Source organism: Carassius gibelio, chromosome A14 (genome assembly GCF_023724105.1).
Source record: "Carassius gibelio isolate Cgi1373 ecotype wild population from Czech Republic chromosome A14, carGib1.2-hapl.c, whole genome shotgun sequence".
NCBI classification, from domain to species: domain Eukaryota; kingdom Metazoa; phylum Chordata; class Actinopteri; order Cypriniformes; family Cyprinidae; genus Carassius; species Carassius gibelio.
Genome location: NC_068384.1, coordinates 555,879 through 583,193, shown reverse-complemented (window position 1 = coordinate 583,193; position 27,315 = coordinate 555,879). Strand labels below are relative to the sequence as shown.

The following is a 27,315-nucleotide window of genomic DNA, read 5'->3' as shown; positions in this document are numbered from 1 at the left end:
AAAATTTGTGCCAACTGTATCTGTCTTTCCCCGAAAGCAAATGAAAACTTTATGGAAAAACTTAAAGGAATTTCCTTCCTTAGCCGTGTCATCTTTTTGCAGGATGTGCCAGGGGAAGTCAACGTAAAGGTAAACATAAACATAAACATACACAGATAGGACAGTAAAGCAGATTCAAGAGAAATATGTGTACATTGTGTGTACGCCCAATCAAGAGAGAGAGAATTGTATTTTCTTGCTCAGGGAGTTTGATTAAAAGAAGCTGATTGCCTCATATCTGGATAGAAAGCCTGCTGAATGCTTTAACATTCTGCTCATGCTGTGTGTAATCATTTGTTAGTATGTGGAGTCTAACGGTGCTCAGATTGAATCAGAGCGGTGCCTCCTTATTTAGATTGAAGGAAATAATTTCTTACAATTTTCCACTAAGTCGCATTCAAAAAGGCACGGGTTACCTTAAGGGCACATTTAAGTTCACTGTCTCTTAAGATTGCTGGCTGTTTAATTTCCAACCACTGTCTCAGGCCATTTGATGTATTTGTGAAAGCAAACAACATAAAAGTGTAATCGTGTTCGCCGTGTCTGGGCATGACATAACATCACAGTCTTTGTATCGGGTGACCTCTTTGTGTCAGACGCACAGAGTGGAGGGTGTACTGTGTTTCCCCTCCAACACTTTGTCTAATGCACCTGTCACAGAGGCCTATTTTAACCCTGTCATGAATGTGGCAAGACACCTGTCATAATGATTCCTGTTCTTTCCTCACTTCAGCCTCTGTCTGTTTAGAATTAGTTGGCGTTTTATAGTTCTTGACATGACTGGGGCTCTGTGGGATATATTACCACTTGTGTGGTAACTTTTGTTTTTATTTTTTTCTTAAGGGATATTGGTATCATGCTTTAAATCAAGAGTAAGTGTTTTAGTGTTGCATGCACACTGTCCAAGGATAAATTCAGATTTTAAAAATTACTTTTTTTAAATTTGTATGATTTAAACATGGCCTTGTGGCAATAATAAACTGCAGTGAATTAAACAACAAACATAGATGCAAATTCAAATCTAAGTATAGTTGATGTAACGGCCACCAGCATGTGTTTTGTTACATTGGTTTGTGCACAAATGCACATTCTCAGTCTCACTAACTGACTACAGAGTCACTTATCACAGCGCTAGGCTGTGACAGGCCCATTTAGCTCACCAGAGATGTATGTTTGCCATAAAAACAACAATAACAGTTTATCCTTCACTAACTGTACTGAGACTTCTTCTCGCAAATGCTTAGTTGTTTGTTATTTGTGTTAATTGACCTGAACTTTTGACCGGTCAAAACTTAAAGGGGGGGTGAAATTCTATTTCATGCATACTGAGTTTTTTACACTGTTAAAGAGTTGGATTCCCATGCTAAACATGGACAAAGTTTCAAAAATGAAGTTGTAAGTTTGAAGGAGTATTTTTGTTCCCAAAATACTCCTTCCGGTTTGTCACAAGTTTCGAAAAGTTTTTTTCGAGTATGGCTCTGTGTGACGTTAGATGGAGCGGAATTTCCTTATATGGGTCCTAAGCAGAGATGTATAAAGTACTAGAGACCCATACTTGAGTAAAAGTACAAGTGCTCTATCAAAAAAGTGACTTGAGTAGAAGTTGAAGTGCTCTTTAAGCACCACACTTAAGTAGAAGTACTAAAGTATTCAACATTTTTTGTACTTAAGTATTGCAAGTAGTCTGTTTTAAAATTTACTACTCAGGTACTGAAAGTAAAAGTAGAAGTATTGTGTTTTGTAGATATTAAAGAAAGTAGTCAAAAGTTTGAATATATTGTTTTTACTATTTCAAATGATTAACCTAAAGGACAATCACAATTCCTTTGACTGTAACTTCTTGTAAACAAAAAACGGTTACTAGGGTTAGTTAGCCCAATTTGCAAAATTATGTCATTAATAACTTACCCTCATGTTGTTTCAAACCCGTAAGACATCAGAGGGTCATTTAGAATTTTTTGAAGCATCGAAAATACATTTTGGTCCAAAAATAGCAAAAACTATGACTTTATTCAGCATTGTCTTCTCTTCCGTGTCTGTTGTAAGACGATGCAATCGATGTAACCGGATCTTTTTGAAACAGTTCACCAAATCGAACTGAATCGTTTTAAACGGTTTGCGTCTCCAATACGCATTAATCCACAGATGAATTAAGCTGTTAACTTGTTTAATGTGTCTGACACTCCCTCTGAGTTAAAACAAACCAATAACCCAGAGTAAATCATTGACTCAAACAGTACACTGACTGAACTGCTTTGAAGAGAGAACTGAAGATGAACACCGAGCCGAGCCAGATAATGACTCGTTCACCAGTCAAGAACCGTTTCTGTCAGACGCGTCCGATTCGTGAACCGAGGAGCTGATGATACTGCGCATGTGTGATTTAGCGTGAAGCAAACCGACACACAGAGCGTCTGAAATGAACTGATTCTTTTGGTGATTGATTCTGAACTAATTCTGTGTTAATGACGCCATTGCGTCGAGCGCAAAAGAATCGGTGAACTGTTTTCTTCAACTGGTTTATTGAATCGAACTGTCAGAAAGAACTAACGTTAAGGGTCATCCGAGAACCGATGCAACCGGTTCTTGACTCGTGAACGAGTCATTATCTGGCTCGGCTCTGTGTTCATTTCTCTCTTCACAGCAGTTCAGTCAGCATGCGCAGTCTTCTTAATTCGCTTGATTCACTCAATGATGTGCCAGCTTCATCAAACCTGCCATGCCATCTACAGTTCTGGCAGTGGTTTGTAATGGAATGATTCGTAACATTTTTATAATTGTAACGAGTAACGATGCAGCACATAAAAAAAAAGGAGTAAAAGTATTAAACTCAGCGAAAATATGTGCTGAAGTAAAAGTGGAAGTAGGAGAAAAAAAAAATACTCTAGTAAAGTACAGATACCGCCTTTTAGTACTTAAGTACAGTAGTGAAGTAGTTCTACTTCGTTACTATACATCTCTGGTCCTAAGGGCACTTTTGCCGGAAGAGCGCGCGCTCACGTACAGCGAGGCTGAGCACAGACATTTCACTGATCAGAGCGATTCACTGATCAGAGCGAGAGCGTCGCGAAAAGTCACAAAAGAAGTGTGTTTTTGGTTGCCAGGGCAAGACAACCCTGCACAGATTACCAAAAAAAAAACAGCATTAAGGGACCAGTGGATGGAGTTTATGTTTACAGAGCATCAACGGAGTTGTGCAAGTGTTTTTGTTTGTTCCCTGCATTTCGAAGATGCTTGTTTTACAAACAAGGCCCAGTTTGATGACGGATTTGCGTATTTTTTATTTCTTAAGGATGATGCAATCCCAACGAAAAAAGGGTCACGATCGTGTGTTGGAACCGCAGGCGGTGAGTAAAACTGCATAAAATATCTCTGCCTCCTTGTTAGTGCGTCCCCTCCCATGCCGGTGACCCGGGTTCGAGCCCCGCTCGGAGCGAGTCGTTGCTGCTGCTATCGTTCAGTTTCAGCCTCGGGATCTGATTCTGGATCATAAATAAATGGCTGAATCTGACTGTTAGCGATGGTTTGTTTTGGATGTTTTTCCTCACGATAATGTCACAACTTCCAAACACTCTCAACGCAAAAGCCTACTGACGCTTGTGATTCTTTAGCTCCGCCCACACGTCACGCCTCCAGCCGGTCGTGTTTTTCCGGGAAAAATCGGTAAAGACTATCTTTCTCTTATGAATGTAATAAAACTAAAGACTTTTTGGAGTTATAAAGGTTGCAGTACTACTCTATAGGTACTCAAGATTAACAGGATATTGAGTGAAAACGAGCATTTCACCCCCCCCCCCCCCCCCCCTTTAAAATAATGTTAAAATAAGTCAAATTAGTTATTCTAGTTAGGGATGTCAATTTTCGATCATTTCCATGATCGATTGTCGTTTAAATTAATTATTAATTAATTGATTAATCATTAACCTTAATGCAGCAAAATACATCTATTGCAGTGGCACACAATCACAGGCATGACAGGATGTGCAAAAGCCCCTCAACAAAATGTAAAAAAAAAAAAAATGCTTTCTCACTTGAATTAAAGGGGGTTTTAGTCTGAATAAAATGCGAGCAGCATGATTATACAATGAATAGATGTGATTATGATCATTTGATAAAATGAACAGAGCGCGCTGCAGAGAGCTGCACGGGTCTGATTTTGTAAATCTAGACCCGCCCGTACCCGCAGTGCTTAAAACCGCATCCGACCTGTTTTCCGACAGCAGCACTAATTAAAATCCGCACCCGACCCGACCCGACCCGCTTAAAATAGAACCGACACCCCACCCGCACCCAAAATCCAGTCACATTAGACACACTTTTTTCAAATTTTATTGCCAGGTCATACAGAAGTTATTTATGGAAAACTCTTTTTAAAATATATTCGTTTTTTATATATTTCATCTTAATTTTGATCAATGTTTTATCAATCCACTGCCCGTATTTAATAAATAAGAAGCAAATATATAGCAGACAATGTAATAACCTTAGGGTAATTGACAGAATTATTGAAAAATATTTTGCTACCTAAAAGTTAAATATTTTTTGTGTGAAAGTCTGGACTCCTTTATTAATGGATAATATAAAAAGATGTTTCAATATATTGGTATTAAAGGGGGGTGAAATGCTATTTCATGCATACTGAGTTTTTTACACTGTTAAAGAGTTGGATTCCCATGCTAAACATGGACAAAGTTTCAAAAATTAAGTTGTACGTTTGAAGGAGTATTTTTGTTCCAAAAAAACCTCTTCCGGTTTGTCACAAGTTTTGGAAAGTTTTTTTCGAGTATGGGTCTGTGTGACGTTAAATGGAGCGGAATTTCCTTATATGGGTCCTAAGGCACTTCTGCCGGAAGAGCGCGCGCTCCCGTATAGCGAGGCTGAGCACACATTTCACTGATCAGAGCGATTCACTGATCAGAGCGAGAGCGTCGCGAAAAGTCAAAAAAAAGGAGTGTGTTTTTGCTTGCCAGGGCAAGACAACCCTGCACAGATTACCAAAAAAAACAGCATTAAGGGACCGGTGGATGGAGTTTATTTTTTACAGAGCTTTACGGAGTTTTGCAAGTGTTTGTGTTTTTTCCCTGCATTTCGAAGATGTTTGTTTTACAAACAAGGCCCAGTTTGACGACGGATTTGCACATCGTTTATTTCTTAAGGATAATGCAGTCCCAACGAAAAAGGGTCACGATCGTGTGTTGGAACCGCATGCGGTGAGTAAAACTGCTTCAAATATCTCTGTGTTGTTAACTTAGCTATCAGCGCGTAAGCACATCAGGTAAACAACATGCGATGTTGTCATCAAACTGCACTTTCCACATGTACAGCTAAAAAAAAAAAAAAAAAAAGACTACATAAAGTGGAGCTTAGTCATTTTCCAAAACCGCTAAGCAAATATATACAGTTTCAGTACATACCACATAGAGACGCCTTTGCTGATGCTGCTCTTGTTAAATTTCAGCCTCTGGATCTGTGTCACAGCTTCCAAACGTTCTCAACGCAAAAGCCTACTGGCGCTCGTGATTCTTTAGCTCGGCCCACACGTCACGCCTCTAGGCGCTCGTGTTTTTCCGGGAAAAATCGGTACAGACTATCTTTCTCTTATAAATATAATAAAAATAAAGACTTTTTGGAGTTATGAAGGATGCAGTACTATTCTATAGGTACTCAAGATTAACAGGATATTGAGTGAAAACGAGCATTTCACCCCCCCTTAAATCAGTTTTCTGAGAATTTATATTTCATTTTTTTACTGCAGATGTCGAAATACGTGCTCTTTGGTCCATCAGTCCATTGAGTCACTGATCACATTAGAATAAAATATCTCATAATACTAAAATACAAAATTGATTTATGAATGTATATGCATAGTTCTCATCAGTCGGAAATACAGATAAACACTTTCATTTGTTGTATTTTTGATCCTGAAAGAAAACAGAACAACAAAAGACCGAATCATACCATCGTCTGAGGTTGTGCTTCAAGTCGAACGCACACATTTTTAAATCGTTCACAGCTGAGCATCACGGGAGGCGGATCTGCGCCAGAGCGCACATGTGAATGAACTGCACAAAGTCATTTTCAGATGCAATTGTAAAAAAAAAAAAAAAAAAAAAAACCTGGATAGACTAGATTAGGCCCATATTCACAAATGTGTTTGCTATGGAATGAAATATCTGATATTCCGATTGTCAAAGACATGCAAGTGGAAGTGTATTGTTGTTTAAACACCTTTATAACGATCACGTTAGTTGAGCTGTATGCGCGATATAATTTTATGACACAAATTTTGAATATAAATGTATATATATATATATATATATATATATATATATATATATATATATATATATATATAAATGTGTATATATATATATATATATATATATATATATATATATATATATATATATATATATATATAATATATTGAATATATCTATATAAATATATTGAATATATATATATATTGAATATATATATATATATATATAAATATATTGAATATATATATATATATATAAATATATTGAATATATATATATATATATATAAATATATTGAATATATATATATATATATATATTGAATATATATATATATATATATATATATATATACAGAAAACAAAAACAACGGAAAAAAAATAACTGGCTGATCTTTTACGTCTGTTAACTAATGACTCGTGCAGCCGTTCGCGCAGTTGTGATTTTTTTAAAAAGTGGAACGTAGGCCTATTTTTACGTTTGCATGTGACTGTTTTGAACCCGTGTTTAGACGCGTGTTTCCCCTGTGTCCGACCTGACCCGCACCCGTATCCGACACATTTGGATATTTTTAACCCGTTTCAGCCAAATTTGGACTCTAGCGCGCCGTATGTTTGAGTTCATTTTACTTTGTTGACCGTTTTCTATCCTGGCATGGAGACCGTTGAACGTGTTTCTTTAAATGGGTTCGTAGTGCTCGTTGTTGTTTTTTGAAACACGATTGCAATGTTTTCAACTGACATTATGGCAATAAAAATAAAATTATCGCAAACATATCTGTGAGAAACATCTCACTGTGGCACACCACTACCCTCGGTAGAAATCACGGACCGGCTGCACGCCACCGAGTATGGTACTTACAAAACTATCAAAACAAATAACTGTCTAGTCATTTTGTGACTGCTGCATTTTAAATGTTAAAAACAGATTATGAAGTATGTTTTGATCACTGCCAAAACTATTTTGGCATTCAAATTATTTAATTTAAAAAAAGAGGAAAAACAGACAAAAATGAAAGCTCATAAAAAATTATTCCACATACACTTTATTACCAGTGGTGCTTTCGCATTAGAATAAATGCAAATATAGATTCTTTGTGGCTTGCCTGTAGTACGTCCCTGTCACAGTCTAGTGCGTGACAGCATATGTTTGGACACCCGTAGTCAGATGGAAACAGACCTGTCAGCACGGTGGCAGGATGGGACAGTAAGATAATCATACAGTGTCATTTTGGGGGGCAATTACCCAGCTTGGAGTGATATGAGAAAACCTGTTTCTTTCCTGCTGTCCTAATGGAGGTTCCGGTCATTAGTTTAACGAGAGTCTCTGTCTCTCTCCCTCTCTGGTTGTAATCAAACGTGAAACATTCAGTTTAAGAGCCCATTATAAAACATCTGCTCCCCAGCAACGACCTGCGGAGACTTATGTTTGCTCACTCTTAAAAGTCAGTGAGCACCATGTCACTATTGCTACTCAATTTCAAGTCTTTGTAAGTTGTATAATTACACACTGCTTTGATTCTTAGAGTCATGTTCACCTTTCCTGGCAATTTCTGTCTGCTGCCTTTTGACTACTACTATTACTAATAATAATACTTTGTTAATAATACTATATATATATATATATATATATATATATATATATATATATATATATATATATATATATGTGTGTGTGTGTAAATAATGTTATTTTAATTAATTTGCTAATTAAATTACATTGCAGCAAACCGTGCAGTAAACGGTCATACAATATGTTCCACAAAACATATTTTTGTGAAAATGGTCCACAAAACCAGTCAATTGCTGACCAGTTTCAATTTCATCCACAAAGCTGAATAAATAAGCTTTCCATTGAAGTATGGTTTATTAGGATCAGACAACATTTGGCCGAGATACAACTATTTGAAAATCTGGAAACTGAGGGTGCAAAAAAAAATTCTGCACACTAAAAAATGCTGGGTTAAAAATAACATGATCTTAACTCCGTATCCTAATTATTTGTGGCATAAAATAAAAATCTATAATTTTGACCCATACAATGTTTTTTGGCTATTGCTAAAAATATACACCAGCGAGCAGCGACTTAAGACTGGTTTTGTCACATTTAGTATTTAGGGTCTCTTCTGTCTCTCTTAAATGAAGCTGGATGGAGTGAAGTGAAAATGTGAAGGTGTTCATAGGACCAAATCATCCTGTAAAGAATCCCATTTAACACAATCCAATCTGGAACAGGCACGCAATCCGCCCGTGCTTTTTGTAAAGCAGAAATCTGTAACAAGCTCCACTCTGTCTGTAACAAAATACCTCTCCCTCTCCTCTTCCAATAGACCAGCTTCCCAGCCAAGCAGGACCGCCTCCTCTTCCACCTGCTCCACATAAACACAAGCAGCATCCGTCAGTCACCTCCCTCAACCAGTCACTGGCCAATCAGCCGACAGAATTTCAGAGTGCATCTGAATGCGTGCAGCTGCAAGAAAACTGGGTTCTGGGTGGCAACGTGGGCTTGGAGAACAGGTACGTGTTTATACACAGTCCCATGCTGTGTCTGAATTTGCTTATTCATTCACTTACTGTTTTTATTGTTCTGTAATGAAATTCTATGTAGTCAATGACAATATGCGGAAGGAGTGAAATAAAATATGCAAGTAAATTATCTGTATTTTATTTTTATACATTGATTAGACAGGTGAATATATATTATCTACAGGTAATGCCCAGATATTTTTTGTATGTGTCAGATTTGGCGAGTGTACGTAAGTTTAATCAGAGTGCATTATAGGTAAAAGAGTGAAGTATATAGGGTAATTCAATATATAGGGGATTCTGACACCTGATATAGTGAACTATGTAGGATTTAGGGACACAGCTTATGTAACTTTTAGGTGCCCTATCATACACCCGGCGCAATGCGATGCCAGGCGCAGTGCAAGTGTGTTTGCTAGTTTCAGCCCGGCGCCATTCGCATTTTCCCATCCAGCACCACGTCGTTCAATTAGAAAATGCATTTGCGGCCATTTATGCGCCCATCGGCGTGCTGGTCTAAAGAAGAGGTGTGTTCAAGTGCATTGCTGGCGCATTGCTATTTTAAGGAGCTGAAAATAGACTGCGCCATAGACCAGCTCAAACCTGTTCTAAAGTCTAAAGTCTAATAGTCATTGTGTAGGCTACATAAATATAAAAATGTAATGATGGATAGTCATTGCGTGTATTAGAATTAGGCTACCTATTTGCAATTCAGCCTTTTACTACTTATGATGATGAATGAAATTCTACTTCATCCCAGGCCTTCTTCACCTTGGGAAGCTTTGGTGGATTCCTGCTTTTCCTGTAGATGATCTGCTCGTGCACTTTAACTTCGCGCACTAGCACATCGGTTTCTTCGCTTGAGAAGCGTTCAGCTTTTCCGCCAACAAATTTTGCCATGTAAATAGTGATCCGCCATGGCGTGAGCGCATCTTGCTTTGAAAGGGAATGGGAGATGACACTCTGATTGCTTTATGGAACATTATGCCCATTACGGACTGTTTTTCCATCGTTAAAATAGCAAAAGTGGATTTGGACGTGCCCTAAGTGCACCTGTGCCGTGCGCTTTACACTTTGCGTTTAGATTGCTAAAATAGGGCCGTTACATCTTTTGAGCATTGTGTATCATGAATATCTGTGTTCTGTATAAATATTAAAATTTCACTCATGCAACTGAACTTAATCCTTTACATTTGTGTCAAAAATCATATACCATGTAGTTATTTTCCATTGAGTTCCCATCAGTTATTTATCACTACTCATTTCTAAGCATATATTGTGGTAGAACCTATCAAGACAAGTCTTTATATAATGCACCTTACTGTCACTTCAGATATATTGAAGTGTACTACTCAAGCTGAGGGCTGCCTACCCAGCATCCACCTGACAGAATGAATTTATGTATGCATGACATGAGTAGAATATCAAGCATAAATAAATACCTCATGCTAGACTTACTGTCTTCAAATATATACACACATCATTTGGGTCCCAAAAGCATTTCTATACACACATTTGGTTTTTATTATAATGATACAAAAATGTTTTAATGTACACTGAACAAAATTATAAATGCAACATTTTAGTTTTTGCCCCCATTTTTCATGTGCTGAACTCAAAGATCTAAGACTTTTTCTATGTACACAAAATGCCTATTTCTCTCAAATTTTGTTCACAAATCTGTCTAAATCTGTGTTAGTGAGCACTTCTCCTTCGCCGAGATAGTCCATCCACCTCACAGGTGTTGCATATCAAGATGCTGATTAGACAGCATGATTATTACACAGGTGTGCCTTAGGCTGGCCACAATAAAAGGCCACTTTAAAATGTGCAGTTTTATCACACAGCACAATATCACAGATGTCGTAAATTTTGAGGAAGCCTGGAATTTGCAAAAATGAGGGCAAAAACTAAAGTGTTGTGTTTATAATTTTGTTCAGTGTAATAGTGCACAAAGTCTCTTGACCTGTTTATTGTTTCATTATAAAACTGCATTCTTGAAACTTCTTCCACATGCCAAAAATATTTTATTAAAAGTAAGCTGCAAAAATGGCTAATTTAAAAATAATTAGATTTTTGACATCAGAAACCCAAAAACATGAACATATGATTTACCACATTTACATATCAGATGCCTGTTCAGTGATACTCCTTTTTTTATTATTCTTCCTGGATGATATATAGCGCATAATGTCATAATGGCACAGTTTATATAACCCTGCATTTGCTGCACCTGAGGAGCCTGAGCTACCACCCACACAAAAGGTTAAACAAGATGAATAACAGATTTAACTGAGAAACTGTTCACAGTATCATCCCACAACAACTGTGACTAAATGTGCTGAAAAGTACCTACTAGATGGCCATCATTTTTATCCAAAAATACCATTTTCTTTTTTTTTTTGTTTTCAGACAAAAGAGAAAAACTAACAGCTACCAGTGCAGCTGAAATATATTTCTAACAATCATAAAGCCATTTCAAACAGTATTTTAAATGAACTTATACATCCTGCTATTTAAAACAATGTCACTGTTGCTTCCTGTCATAAAATGATTGCAATGTATATAGGCTGGAATATACTAAATTAATCAATTAGGTTAAACCCTAGGTTGAACAAAGTACACTTGTGTGTGTGTGTGTGTACTAAATGTGGAGTAGCCTACTGGCTATTTTTCATCAGTACAGGAATATATATATATGACAGGAAGGATAAGAGTAAATATTTCATAAATCATTTAAATAGGTCACTAAAATGTTTATTATTTTTATTGTATTTTATTTTTATTTATTGGATGTGATGTACAATCCACCCTTTAGTCACAATGTACACATTCATTACTAACAGAAGTGTACAGATGTGCTCCATTGTAGAGAGGAAAAAAACAACAACAAGAAAATAAAGGACTCTAGTGAGAGTGTACTTCTCATATGATATGTGAAAGTAAGATGTTTTGTAATCACATCAAGTGAAGAATCTCTGTTGTGTGTCTAGGTCTAAGCAGAAAACACAGGCTTCTCTTGTTATTAATGATCCCAATAGAATTCCTCTACTTCCTCTCTCTCTCTCTCTCTCTCTCTCTTCAGCTTCTTCTCTTTCCCTAGTACACCAATCCATCACCATCTCCTTTTTTCACTACTCTATCTTTATCAGCACGCTATCTTGAAAACTTTCCACTCCCCTGTCTGTCATAAAGATTCTGATCTTTACATGTCAACAGAAAGGGACTGTCCAAAAATGGCAGTGGCGCAGAAACCTCCAGAGAGTGTCTTAAAATACAGCCACTCTGTTGAGTGCTAGTGAGGCACCTGCTGCTCTGAGACCCTACTGAGTTGGCAGAATCCGCCTCAAAGACGATGTTCGAATCCTAGCTGGAGTTGAAAGGATATGTGCAAGTTCTCCTTGTTTTCACAGTTTTTTTTTCCTCCTCTCATTAACTTTGTCTCACATGCACATTTGTTGGAAAGAGGCCCTGTCTTCGTCTTAAACTCATGTCATCAGTCACATACTCTTTCCGCATAAAGACTCAACCGTTTTAACATTTTAAGTCAACAAGTAGTCCTTTGAAAAGCCCACTCTTTTCTTTAGCCTAGCTAATGCGGCAGTCATTATATATCAGATTATGCCAGGAAAGGACTTCTGTTCTTTTGTTTGCAATTTCTCTTTCAACCTCCAAATCCTGCCTTTTTCTTCTTTAGTGCCTCTTCTTTCGCATCGCAGCATTCCAAGCGTCAACCCGATGACAAGGAAAGGTTGGGCGCTTACAGAGAATCACATTGTACAAGAGCAAGAAAACTGTTTGGGGTGAAGTTACTTCTTAGTCGTTCTAATACGAACAACACTCTCACACCCTAAAAAAAGGGGCGATGAGGATTAGCTTAGTCATTTTCTCTACCTGGCGTCACACTCCCGCTAATCAATTATGGAATGTTTGGCCTCAAAACGGCACATTGTCAGTGTATTTGTTAATCGTTTGTGAAGGCTTTTAAATGTGCCTCATTCAGTGTGCAGTGGCCCGGAACCTATCCGAGCCCTTGTGAAAAATGTGTGTGTGACTGTGTGTTTGGAGTCGATGCAGCAGCTCATAACCGTGCAGATTATAAAGTAGAAGTTTTACAATGGAGTCCTTCTGAATGAAAAGCAGGCATCTTAAACCAGGCCTGTATTGAAATTTCCACAAAAGAACAGGTGTCTGTGTGCTGTTTGTTGAAGTTTCAACTTTTTAAGAGTAAAGCTGTTAGTAGCTGATTATTGGTACCCCTAACCCCTTTTTGTAAACCTCTCTACTGAACCGTCAATCACGTGCATCTGCCACATTTGTAGTTTTTTGAAATGCGTTTTATTTATGTTCGTAGTTCTGGATATGGATTGTGGGCAATTTTAGCCATTAGAGTGTGCATGGATCCACACTTCAAAATTAGACCATCTGTGGACTTTTAGCATACTCTTTTCAACATACTATGCTTTGGGACACACTTATTCTAATATCACATACTATTATGTGATACCAAGATGGCGCCGCCGAGTCTGTTCGCCGTCCAGGTCCCTCCGCTTAGATTGTGTTTTTATCAAAAGTGTTTTATTAACACTTTTGGATATTGGACACCGCTTCACTGACCTGTTTCAGGACACTTTATCCTCCAACCCATCGTGGCCTTCTGAGATTCTCCAGAACGCCGAGATGAACAAAGGCCACCTGAATAACCACCCGAGGCGATGGATCAAGAAACACTGAGGGAAAGAGCTCACAGTCCTCCTCTACCGAGCATTGCCAATGTCCAGTATCTGGAGAATAAAATGGATGGTCTTAGAGCCAGGATGTTTCCAATGGGACATCGGGGACTGTAACATCCTTTGTTTGTCAGAAACATGGCTCATGCCCTCGGTCCCAGACACTGCTGTAACGGCGTTTGAAAACTTCTGTTTTACAGATGGACAGAACAGCCGAGGCCAGTAAATCCAAAGGTGGAGGAGCGTGTTTCATGATTAACAAGAAATGATGTGACCCCAGGAATATCTCTACTCTGTCATGCTCCTGCTCGCCTCATCTGGAGCATTTGTCCATTAGTTGCCACCCATTCTATCTGCCCCGAGAGTTTTCATTGATCTTCATCACTACTGTTTACATCCCACCACAAGCTGACACTGGCTTGGCTTTGTCTGAGCTTCACGATGCGCTCAGGAGGCAACATCAACAAACTTCCTGACGCTGCTATTATCATCGCTGGGGACTTTTACAAAGCCAGCCTCAGGCAAGTTATGCCTAATTTTTATCAACATGTGTACTGTCCACTACAGCTCACTACCGGCTTTCGGCAAATTGGACCATGCCGCCATTTTCTTTACACCGGAATATAAACAAAGACTTGTTCAAGATCGCCCGGTGCAGAGAGTAGTGACACGATGGTCCGCCCACTCAGAAGCCATGCTACAGGCGGCTCTTGATGATGTAGATTGGGACATGTTTCAGGAAAGTTCATTTGACGTCAGCAAATTCACAGATGTAGCACTAAACTTCCGAGCAGGAACAATCCAAGAAGCAGTAAACAAACGCACTGCTGCTTACAACGCCGGTCTTTTGTCGGGAAACATGAACGAGTACAAAGCATCGTGCTTTGCTCTCCGATGCGCAGTGAGAGCCGCCAAACACAGATACAGGGAACGCATAGAGTCACATTTCCAGCTAAATGATTCCCAATGCAAGGACTAAGGACCATCTGTGCCTTTGGAAATAAATCCTCTGCAGAGGTGAGAGCAGATCCGTCATTGGCTGACTAGCTAAACACTTTCTACGGCCACTTTGAAAACAATCTAAGCAGCACGAGTCTGCCAATCAGCTCTTCATGGAAGTGGCAGTCAGAGCAGCGATCATCATGTGATCACTGTGTCAGAGGATGAGGTTTGGAGGGCACTAAAGCGAGTGAACATCAGTAAAGCAGCCAGATCTGATGGGATTTCTGGCCGTATTCTGCGGTCCTGCGCTGATCAGCTCACTGGTTTGAGCTGATCCATTTTTAATGAGTCTCTTGCTACATCAGTGGTTCCCACCTCCTTCAAAAAATCAGTCATCATCCCTGTGCCTAAGAACAATAAACCCTCTTGTCTGAATGACTATCGTCCAGTTGCCCTCACATCAATAGTCACGAAGGTCTTTGAGGGACTGGTTAAAAACGTCATCTGCTCCTCCATCCAAAATACTTTAGACCCTCTTCAGTTCGCTTATCACCCCAACAGGTCCACTGATGATGCCATCTCTCACATCCTGCACTCTTCTTTCACAAACATTGACAACAACAACAGGACCTATGTAAGGCTGCTATTTAACGACTATAGCTCAGCTTTCAATACTATAGTCCTCATAAAGCTGGCGTCTAAACTCATGGACCTCGGCCTGAATTCTTCACTCTGCAACTGGATTGTTGATTTCCTCACCGGCAGACCTCAAGTGGTGAAAGTAGGCCAGTACACCTCCAACTCCATCACCCTGAACGTAGGAGCCACACAGGGCTGTGTCCTGAGTCCCCTGCTCTACTCTCTCTACAGACATGACTCTGTGTCTTCCCACAGCTTCACATATATTATCAAATTTGCTGATGATAATGTGGTTCTGGGCCTTATTCACAACAATAATGAGACCGCGTACTTGGATGAGGTAGAGAAATTAACATAATGGTGCCAGGACAGTTGTCTCTCTCTCTCTCTGAATGTGAGCAAAACTAAAGAACTGATTGTGGACTTCAGGAAGAGACAGCAGCAACCCTATACTCCTCTTATGATGAGCGGGACCCATGTGGAGAGGGTTAGCATCTTTAAGTACCTTGGAGTAAACATCTCTGAGGACCTGTCTTGGACTACCCACATTCAAACTCAGGTTAATAAAGCCAGGCAAAAACTATACCATCTGCAACAGCTGAGGAAGTTCAGGGTCTCAATCCTGAAAACTTTCTATTCAGTTGCCATAGAAAATGTATTGACTTAGTGTATCCCAGTGTGGTATGGGAACAGCTCTAGTCAAGACTGCAAAGCCCTGCAGAGAGTTCTGCGTTTAGCTGAGTGCATCTCCGGGTCTGCTCTCCCTTCTCTGCAGGACATCTACCTTAAACCCTGCAAAATCAGAGCTGTTAAAATCATCAAAGACTCCATCCACCCCAGTAACCATCTTTTCACTTTGCTGCCATCTGGTAAACGCTTCCGTAGTCTGATGGCAAAAACCGAGAGACTTAGGAGGAGTGTCTTCCCCAAGGCCATTAGGCTGCTAAACTCAAAACCAGCCTCTTAACATCTTCATGGCTCCACTTAATATTCACTTTATCAGTAAGATATTCATCATTCTCTATCTCACATTGACAAACTGACAGTGTCAACCTGTTTGCACATTTGCTTCTTGTACATTCCTGTGTATATTAATATTTAAGACTACAGTATAATGCACATATGCACATTGCCTCTTGTACATCCCTTGGTATATTAATATTTAAGACTACATTTTATGTCCATGCACATTATTTTCCATTCTATATTTATTTCTACTGTATACGTCTTTTTTTATATTTTATTCTTATATTTTTAATGTTTACTTTTATTTACGTTTTTTTTTTATTTTAAAAGTATTAAAATAAAAAATACAAATTTCTTCCTGACACCAGACATTTGAAATTAATAATGCTGTTCCACAAATAAATGTGAGTATTGTAGGAAGCATATTGGTAAGTCATTCAGTGTTCATTCAGTGAGGGATTTTTCAGACTGATTCAGACTGCGTTTTTATGAGCTCAAAACTTTTTCTTGTTGTGATTTTGTGGTTTGTGGGTTTGTGTTTTTTTCATCATATTTAAATCAGACAGCTAATGTAACATTAACAAATGATTTATTTTGCCGTGGCATTGAAGATTTGGCAGCGGTGGAGTGCCACTGATGAAAAGCAGAGCACGAAACAATGCCATCAGATGTTGATGCATACATATCATTATAGGCTATGTTTGTCATCATAAAATCTAGAGTTCAGTTAACCGCAGTTCACTTAGACTTGACTTTGTGTGGTTCTTTCCATCATAGTCCATCATTAAACACATTCATTTCGTACAAGTGCAGGCACTGTTCCAATGACAGCCTTCTAAATCAGTGAAGCTATTAGGATTTTAATGGCTGCTTATTAAATTACAGCTTTTGTTACATACAAAACCTTGTATCTGCAGCAAAGAAATAGCATGGCTATAACTGCAGTTTCCATGGTGATGAAAATAGTGATATGTCAATGAAAAAGGTTTAACTTTAAAATTATCAATAGGTCAGACATTTTAATATAACTTTTAAAAAAGACTCTTCTACTTTTTTTTACTACCTGAGGTTTTGTTCACAGCTCACTCTGAAAGTTTTCAGCAAGGTTATTGTTTTTATATTTCATCATCTCATATCTTGTCTCTCTTTCCCTATAGGCACTTCCTGCTTAAGACTGGAACAGGGACCACGTCTCTATTCACTGCTCCCAATCCGGGATATACTATGGCAACCGGGGCTGTCTACTCTCCACCAGCTCGTCCCTTAACCCGCAACACACTATCAAGAGGTGCATTCAAATTTAACAAGTCACCCAAATGGTGTTCATGGAAATGCACCGCTCTCAGTGCTGTAAGCGTGGCCACCCTGCTGTCAGTTCTGCTCTTCTACTGTATAGGTAACTGTGTGTGTGTGTGTGTGTTTGTGTGTTTGTGTGTGTGTTTGCACACCCTTATGTGACCATGAGGTACTCAGGTGCGAGCTGTTTTATCCAGCCTGTCCCCATAAGAGATAGTGAAATAGCTCATCAGGTGGAGATTTTTCTTTCCTCAACCTTCATCTGTGGCCAAAACACCTGGTGCTCTGCTCTAAATAGTCCCCTACAGTATCTCTAGGAAGTCACATATACACAGATACACTGGAAAAAAAGACATCAGTTTAGTAATTAGTATCTGGAGCAAAGCAAAAGCTGCACGAACTGATCCCATTGTTCACACGACAATCTATATTTACTCTTTTAGCCCACAGAAACATTATAACCCTTTTTTTTTATTCTCTCAGTTTTTAACATTGTTTCCCCACTGTGAGCTATATGGCTCCTCCTCCCCTGCTGAAGGCCTGTTCGAAACATTCATCTGTCCAAAGATCAAGCCAAGAGGAAGAGAGGTGCTGCCTCCTCAGCAAGCTACCCTGCTGTTTTGAACCTCCGACAATTTTAGATTTTTGCATTTTCCCCCTTTTTTTTTCTTTTCTGGATTCTAATTCCATTTTCTCTGCAATAAATGTTTCAGTGACAAGCATAAGACTAATCTGGAGTATACTCAAAACAGTTTGCATCAAGACCCCATGCAGCGATAATTCAAAGAACATGTTTTCAGATAGAAAAATATTTTGCACTATTTAGAGCCGATTCTAATGAGGGAGAGATTTTCTTTTTATATGCACTGTACTTAAGTTCAAAACAAGCGTAAAGGAGACCACAAATCACCTTCTAGAGTGGCTTTCAGCTGCTTTTAAACTTTATCCTTTTGCAAATGAGAATGTCTCATGATATGAAATGTGCTTGCTGTTCCATTTCACCATCTTAATTGCCTTCTCTTGCAGCCATGCATGTACTTGGGCTGAACTGGAAACTGAAGGATATGGAAAATCATGCCTTTGAGAATGGAAGAGCCAAACCAGTGACGTCCCCGACCAACACTGTGACTGCAATTTCCGCAGATGGTAACATTTGAAATCAAAGGACTGCATTTAAACATACCTATGAGATCATTTAGATACATGACATTATGTAGATTGCAGTTATTTCTATTTCTATTTTGCAGTTATTAAGTCCTATATTCATTTATAGAGTAGTGTTTTCTTTTCAAATCCTTTCTTGATCTTTCAGTGCAGTGTATTACCATTTTTTGCATTTGAATGACATATTAAGTGAGATAAATACAATTAGAGAAACAGTATAAAGCCTCAACTGCAAAACACAGTTGTGAGAAATAAAGTCGCAAATGTTAATGAAAAACACAATGAAAAATATAGTCACATTGTGAGATTACAGGAAACAATGTTGGAATTTAAAGTCGTATTATGTGGTAGAAATGTGCAATTGTGAGATATAAAGGACAGCTAACCACATTTGTCCATTCAGTTATACAACAGTTTTTCACAATCCAGTCAATTCCAAATGGATAAAATAAGTGAAAAGGGCCATGAATGTTGTTTCTTGTTAACTTTAAAGATTTCTAAAGTACTACAGAGAATCACTAGTGATAGCATCTTTCTCTGAAGTGTGACAGTCTCCAAAGAATAGCACCCACTGTGCTAGGTTTGGCTTAATTACCATTTTTAGAAAATATCAGTTTGAAGTAAGTCGATAAAAAACCATTTCCTCACTCTGAGTGCGAGTCTGCCATGCTATATTGTTTTCTTCCAATTGACTTACTGCCTCTTTCTGAAGTGTGCTATAAAGATGTTTTCCTGTGTTGTATAAACTCTGTCAGCTGTCATCTGAGAGTATGAAAGAGCATGGCAAATGCCTACTGCAAGTTTTAGGGTAATGTTTGACATTTAGAGGCTCTCGTCAAGAAAACCACTGAAGAAACCATTTATCTCTGAACATATATAGAGAATATATATATATATATATATATATATATATATATATATATATATATATATATATATATATATATATATATATAATAATAATAATAATAATAATAATAATAATAATAATAATAATTTAATTTTCTTTTTAAATGTAGACTTGAAAGAAAACCCTTAGTTTCATCCAGCTGTTGGCCCTGGCTAAAATGAAACTGTCTTGACTGGACTGATTGGCATTAGTATGTGAATAATATTTTTGCAAACAGATAATAAATAAAAAATTTTATATGCATGATTCCACCACAATAAACCATACTAACCATACTTAATATCTAACTGCACATTTAAGTCTAATTAGTGAACTGTGAATTAATATAAAATATTATAAAAAACACAAAAAACAATTGTGGATTCAGTGTAAAATTAATCACAAAGGCAAAATATATATATATATATATACCTTTAGTCAATATTGTTTTAATATGTCTCTGCTCACAGGAAGGATAGGAGTGATGGTGCAGTATAACTCCACGTTGGACACAGGGCAGGTAGAGTTGGGTCAACAGGTAGCACATGCCGTTCCACCAGGAGTTTTCTGGAGGTCCAGACTTCTCATTGAACAACCCCACTTTCTCAAGTTTAATATTTCCATTCAGAAAAATGCTCTGATTGGAGTCTATGGGCGGCGAGGACTTCCACCCTCACACACCCAGGTAATACAATATCAAAGTCTTTTTGTTTTAATGTCTCAAATAAGACACAAGTGGCTAAATTAGTTCATTATTTAGTTATTTAAAAAGAAGGACAGCTGACTTTTTTTAATCTTCCAGAATGAATGTATTGGCTTCATTATTTGGTTTTTATTAAACCACAGATAAAACTGTTGTCTGTCAACTATCCAATACTCCTGTTGACAGAAGCTATTCAATATAAAAACAAGAGTTGTGGGAATCAGGCGTTCAAAGCTATTCACCAGAAAGAACAAATCCTACTTTAATCAAAACAAACTGCTCCAACAGAAAGACATCTCTCTGTCTCAGTGATTGGCTGGCTGTTTAACACTCACAGCTGTCAATAAAAGCAGCAGCTTTTGTAAGTGCTGAGGACAAATGTCCAACTTATTGTAGATGTTCAGTCAATGTGTCCCCAAAGCCATCACAATAAACTAAAGCAAGCTTATTGAGTGCTGCCATGTGTCTTCTTATTGCTTTTGGTAGCTGACCAGTAGGAAATCGATTGGAGAAACTTTAATTTAGAGTCTTCAGTGAATAGGTCTATCTATTTATTTTAATGTTCTGCTTGAAGTATATGAATAACACACTCTGTGATGCCAAATGCCAAAGTGATGCCATCTGAATAATATAGCAGTCAAGGTAATTGTGTTTGTTTCAGTACGACTTTGTGGAGCTTCTAGATGGCAGTAGGCTCATCTCACGAGAACGTGTTCAGTTGGATCCGGAGCTCAGGGACCAACTGGAGAATCTGGTCAGCGTTCAGCAGGCAGGCTTTATTCAGTACCTGCATACCGGTGTGTGGCACCTGGCATTTTACAATGACGGCCACACCATAGAGCCTGTCTCATACAGCACCATAGTACTAGGTGAGCTAGCACATGTAAAACAACCATATAACACATTTGTTTTTGTTTGTGCACCACAGAGAGTGGCTGGTTATTTTGTGTTTCCTGCTTATTTATGCATCAAAGATGAAAATGTAATTTCATACCCAACATTGTGCAATGTGACGCTCGACAGAGCATTTGTGGTGTTGTAACAAGCTTTTATAGGTACTTTCAGATGGCATTTTTATATTTCTGGCTTGCACCCAAGTGCCTGAGATAGCGCAGCAGTCATAATGAGGCATGCAGAAGCATGCCTTGAGATGTTGCCTAATCAATAAGTTTAATTCTGCTGCTATCTCCTTCTGTCAGGTCAGGGAATATGGAGGCCAAAAGACTAAATCTCTAAGCCTTCAGCTCTGAGCTGTTAGTTTTCATCTTTTAAATATGATTTATTTATTTTTTTTTAATGTTATGCGGTCATGAGGAGGAGCTGTTTTTAATTACAGCAATAAAGGAAAGAAAAGTACTTGCTTTTTCATTATTTATACATTTATTTATTAAGTGGGAATTCGGTATTAGGCCACTTCCATAGAGACTGAAATTCTTGACACAAATATGAAACAGTGTAAAAATGCAGTTAATACACCACAGATAAAATGTAATTTTATTATCTGGCCTTCTTTGTGCAGAGTCGGTGATGGAATGCCCACACAATTGCTATGGCAATGGCGAATGTGTCTCAGGCACATGTAACTGCTTCCCAGGATTCCTTGGGCCATATTGCTCGAGAGGTATGTGTGGTCTTCTAATGATATAATTTTCACTGTCAGGATGAATCTCACGAAACCTCTGTAGAACCTCTCCATCCATCTATCCATACATACATAAAAATTACAATATAAAATAAAACAAAGTTTAAATAGTTAGTTTCTGGTACTGTATTTAGGTTGTAGGTCTGGAAATAACTGTCTGGAAGGATTACCTTTATTCCAGTAATGAGAATCTAATGATCATTGAAATTAATAGGAATTACACAACAATTTGATAGTAAAACATCCTGGATATGTTTTATGAGGTTCTGCTGTATGTGCTCTATTTTCTTTCCCTTTGTTAGCAGCGTGTCCAGTGCTGTGCAGTGGAAATGGCCAGTACAATGGCGGGCGCTGTCAGTGCTACAGTGGATGGAAAGGAATTGAGTGTGACGTGCCGAGTGGTCAATGTATGGATGCCCAGTGTGGGGGTCGTGGCTTGTGTGTTACAGGCTCCTGCATATGTAACCCTGGCTTCAAAGGTGACATCTGTGACCAAGGTAACTGGACAGTTTTCAGCAGCTATGCGAAGAAAAAAACACATTGTAGTGGAGGAGAGCACTTTTTCAGCACCACTGAGCAGCTAATTACATGGATGAGTGTTCCGACTTAAAGACTGGTTTTTGTTGTGATAAATTACCCACACCATTTAGCAGCATCCACTGACTGAAATGGATGAAGGTTGTTTTTTTTTTTTGTTTTTTTTTCTGTTCTCTATGGGTAAAACCAATTGAGTCTATTGATCCACATTCAATAGGCTTGGGAATTAACTCTTTAGATGTCTATGTTCGGGTCACTTGAACAGTATTGTAATTGTCATTGAACTGAATGAGTAACTCACCCTGAGGTCAAGAAGAGAGGAAAAGACCTAGTGAGTTGCCTGAAAAGAGAGATTTGCAAGCAAAATATTGTTTAAAAAGCAAATCCAATACATTTTTCTTATGCTACAGTTTCTATATATTTGCACAAAACAGCAAAACAAGTCTTAACTTTAGTAATGACCAAATTACAATGAATAATGTAGCGCAGTGGTCACATTAAGTTGATTACCAATTAAAACCTACAAAGAAGTCTGACAATTGCACTTTGTTATCCTTTTGATATATGTGTTTTTCAAAACAGCTTGAGGCTTTTATATGAACTGTTGACTTTAACAGAGATTTAGGAATTCAAACTTACGTAACACTTACTTACATCACCTTATGAACTTAAATACTCACAGCACCGTATCAGCGTATCTATTGGCAGCAGCAAGTTCCTGTACTTGCATTGCAGCAGTAGCAGCAATAATCTACAACAATAGCAATAACCAACAGCAGCAGCTGCGTAGCAGCTCTCTTCCACCAAGACCAAATACATTTACATTGTCATATCCATTACCATGCTAACATCTTCAGATAGTTGTCATGATAGAACTTTCATTATATGGACAAAAACAAAAACATTCACTCAAGTGACATTGAGTGAATGGTGACCGAATTTTCAGACTCAACAGTGCAATTTAACACCTACAGAGATGCACCAACATTCCCCAAAACTGCATTCTCAAGAAGTAGTGAAGAATTAAATTAGTACCTCTGTCCCGGTCTCAACAAGAACTGTTAATCATGTTTCCTTCTCTTGTGCATAATTTAGTCCATAGTTTGCGCTACATGATCATAGAACTGCATGGCATGAATATAAAAGGCAATTTACTGTATCAGACATATCCCATGGTGCAGACATTGTTCCCTCGTGATGTTCTATTTTCCATCATAGTTCCATCATAGATCCATTTTATAGGATCACGCGTTGAGTTTTTACCCTGCATCCTGTTTGTCAACTCAACAGTCAACTGTATGAAATATAAGATGATGCATAGGTCTGGGGCGGGGCCAATGCGTTAATTATGTTCAAATATTTTAATTGGGTTATTTTTCCATTACTAATTAATTAACTTAAAGCACTAAAGGGACAGCCCTAATAATAATATTACTTTTTAATGAATTTTTATCAAATAAGTGCATTCTTGGTGAACAAAATACTTAAAAAAATATATATATTATTAACTTACCAACATCAAACTTTTGTTCAAGCAAAACATTTCCCATGAAGACATTGTTAGTTTTCAAATGATTGGTTAAAAGTCAAGACATTGTTAGTTTTCCAATGATTGGTTAAAAGTCATTTGAAAAAATGCGATGGTAATTCTATGAAAAAGGTCTGAAAACGTTGTTGTTTTCCACAGTGGACTGTGTGAACTCATCCTGTTCAGGCCATGGTTCCTGTCTCCATGGTCAGTGCCAATGTAACTCAGGCTGGACCGGATCAAACTGTGAGACACAGCTCTCTATGTGTCCAGAACACTGCACTGGCCACGGAACATTCCAGAGTGAGACCAACTCCTGCATCTGTGATGTCAACTGGACTGGTCCTGACTGCTCTACAGGTACTACTGACTCACTGATTATGTAATACAGTATATGGTTTGTTTTGGCATCGGAAGGCTATTAGAAAACCTCAGGACAGATTTTTTCTTTCTTTGTGGTCTCTGAATTTTGCACCCTACTGTAGGTAACTGAATCATTACTATTCAAAATGTTCTGTGCTCTGACATGCTGCCCACACTGTGTGCTGTTAGGTTTCTAGCTTGATTAGCCTGTTGTGAGTAACCTTTCGATCATGTCAGCATTTCCTGTGGCCATGACACACATGCTGCACACTAATCTTACAGAAGTTCCACTTGTGATGCCTGTGAAGTAATTGGTGAAAAGAAAAAGAAATGTAGCTGTTTCTTCAGAGAATGTTGTGGGAATTATGCCATCATGAGTGCCTGTGGTTTTGTAGTTAGGGAATTTGTGAAAGTAAAACAATAAATGTGCTGCTGCAGTTATCAAAAACGTGTTATAGTAAAAAGAAGATATCACCCCAGATTCAATATAATGTGCTCTGTTACAGAATGAAAGAGAAATAAAACTAATTTATTCCTGTGATCTCAAAACTGGATTTTCAGTCTTGATTCTGAAATCATTATAATTGATTTCGACCTTAAGAAATATTTAGCATTATTCTTAATGTTGAAAATAATTGCTTAATTATTATCAGTTAAATTTAAGTATGATTTTCATTATCAATGAAATATAACAACGCTGCTATGCAGAAATGTTCTAGCTTTCAGCTTTTACTGAATATAAAATTTGGTTAAGCTGTAGTAAAGACATTACTTTCATTTGTGAGCTTAATGTCGACCCACTTCTATCTCTATCTATGAGTCCACTTGCTTGCACAGTTGGGGTTTTGTCTCTTCATTACCTCCACTGTTCCACTTCAATTAAATAAACTTTAATTAACGGGTGTGTGGTGTGGATCGACCCACCTCCTGCTGGAACCTGGAAGTGCTAAAAACAGATAAACACCTTGTCGCTAATGAAAAATTGATTACATCGTCTGGTGTGAAAAAAAAAAAAAGTTTAATGAATCATCCAACCCTTCACCTTTTTAGAGAAATGTTAAATTCCAGAGGGCCAGCGCGACCTTATCAGACCCTCCCAAGGTCTTGTGACTGAAGAAAAAAACTCTTGAGAGGGACAGCAAAAGGGATGCCCTGTACAACCCCAGAGAGACATCCACACAATCTTAGCTTTTATTTGTCATTATTTGACTTTCTTCCCACTCTAAAAGGTGCTTATCAAAGGAATATCTTAATGGAAGACCAATTCTGTACTTGCCTGAAAGGTTTCCTCGGGCAGTGATGGAGAACTTTGAAAAAGTCACAGGTGTAATTTCTCTGCAGTGATAAATTGGCTTCAGCATGGCCTTATAAAATCAAAATTGCCCCTGGCGGTGTTATTCAGTGGGTTTTTAGGAGTCGATTAGGTGATAGTTCTGAGAACATAATGATTAGTTGAAATGAAGGTGAATGGGGCCATGCCAGGTCTAAGTTGACCTTGTTATCTAGAATCAGGCGTGTTTAGATGCACAGTGCCGCCTGGTTTCAGCCTTGAACCCAAATCTCATCCAATCGCTTGATCACTAATTCAAGACAGAGTATATCTGAATTGAGTTAACATACATGCTGAAAAACTTGAGATTTCAAGTTATTGCACATATTTACTTCAGTTTACTGTATTGACAACAGAAGATAATGATTAGTTGAGATGAAGGTGGATGGGGGCAATCCAAGTCTAAGCTTCTCTCATTATCTGTAATCAGACACATGGTCCTACACATTGCTGTCTGGTTGCAGCATGTCAGTAAACCGGATCTCTAGCCTTAATACTTTTCTATCTGAATCTCTAGCTCAATGCAGACAATGCCTGATTTATATGAATTTATGCAGAAAATACATACCGGAAATTGAAATGCCTTGTGCTGTCTGACGCATACAGATGTAATCTTACAATCTTGTCTTGACCTGTGGGTTGTTTTAATACATGTAGATAGGTGTTGGACTGGAAACAGACATGCAGATGTAATTCTACAGCGTGCATGTTAATTCATTTAGATTAATAGTTTACAGCCCACTGGGAAATTTTAAGGTGATGGTAAATTGAATGTATAATATAAACTCAGTAATGAAGCTGCTGAAGCACCATCTAAGGACCCAAGTCTTCCTAATTTGAGATGTCTCTCTAGAATGTTTGCTGACACTTGCAGAATATGGTTATGCCTTATGGATGTAATTATCTATTAAATATACCCTCCAAAACTCTCTTTGGCATGTATCCATATTATTAAATTCAAGTGATTAAAAAATAAGCAAAATAAAAAACCCTCTTGTTGCAAATATATGAAAATAACTATTTTTTCCTACTAGACAAAATAGAGTGAATGATATACAAAGATTATTATTTTAAGGCAAAAACATTGTGATAAACACAGAATCACAAACACAGTGTGATTCTGTAAAAGAGACGTTTGTCCTTGAAAATGTGTGTGTGTGTGTGTGTGTACGTGTGTGAATGTATTTGTTGATGGATGCTCTGGAGAGCTCCAGGGATGTTATCAGACACAGCTTGCAGGATGACAAGTTCAGAGCCATTGTGCATTGGCTTTAGCACAAAACTATCAAAGGATTACTGCCAATTTGTTCCCCAACATTCAAATACAACCCAGCAGTGAGAACTAGAGTGCCAAAGATGCATTTTAGTCATGGCAGTTATAATTCAGCATGGTGCTATCGTAAAATTTCTAATTTGTTTTGTCAACGCAGATGAGACAACAAGTAGATCAGGGGTCTTCAAGATGGGATCAGCAAAAGTACTTCATGGGTCCACAAATTATTGATCTCAAATAAATTTTTGTAAAAAAAAAAAAAAAAAAAAAAAAATATATATATATATATATATATATATATATGTTAACAAAAATAGAATATTAAGTTAAATTCAACTAAAACTCAAATGAAAAATATAGTTTACTCAGGAAATTCTGTCATTATTTATCACTTTTACAATGTTCCAAACCTGTATGAATTTCTTTCTTTGGTTGAACCTAAAGGAATATATTTTGAAGGTTTTTGGAAACAAACAGTTCTCAGTA

At 37.8% G+C, this 27,315-nt stretch overlaps 1 protein-coding gene across 1 annotated transcript in view; it reads left to right on the top strand.

Annotated features, from left to right (window-relative positions):
* Positions 1–27,315, top strand: part of LOC128027581 (teneurin-3-like) — a 110,408-nt gene that overhangs the window by 51,591 nt on the left and 31,502 nt on the right. Inside the window, exons 4-11 of the mRNA XM_052615321.1 lie at positions 8,632–8,818; positions 17,262–17,500; positions 18,427–18,546; positions 19,924–20,138; positions 20,818–21,025; positions 21,676–21,777; positions 22,101–22,295; positions 24,023–24,223. Of these exons, the coding sequence (XP_052471281.1) occupies positions 8,632–8,818; positions 17,262–17,500; positions 18,427–18,546; positions 19,924–20,138; positions 20,818–21,025; positions 21,676–21,777; positions 22,101–22,295; positions 24,023–24,223 (1,467 nt within the window). The remainder of the gene's footprint in view (positions 1–8,631; positions 8,819–17,261; positions 17,501–18,426; positions 18,547–19,923; positions 20,139–20,817; positions 21,026–21,675; positions 21,778–22,100; positions 22,296–24,022; positions 24,224–27,315) is intronic.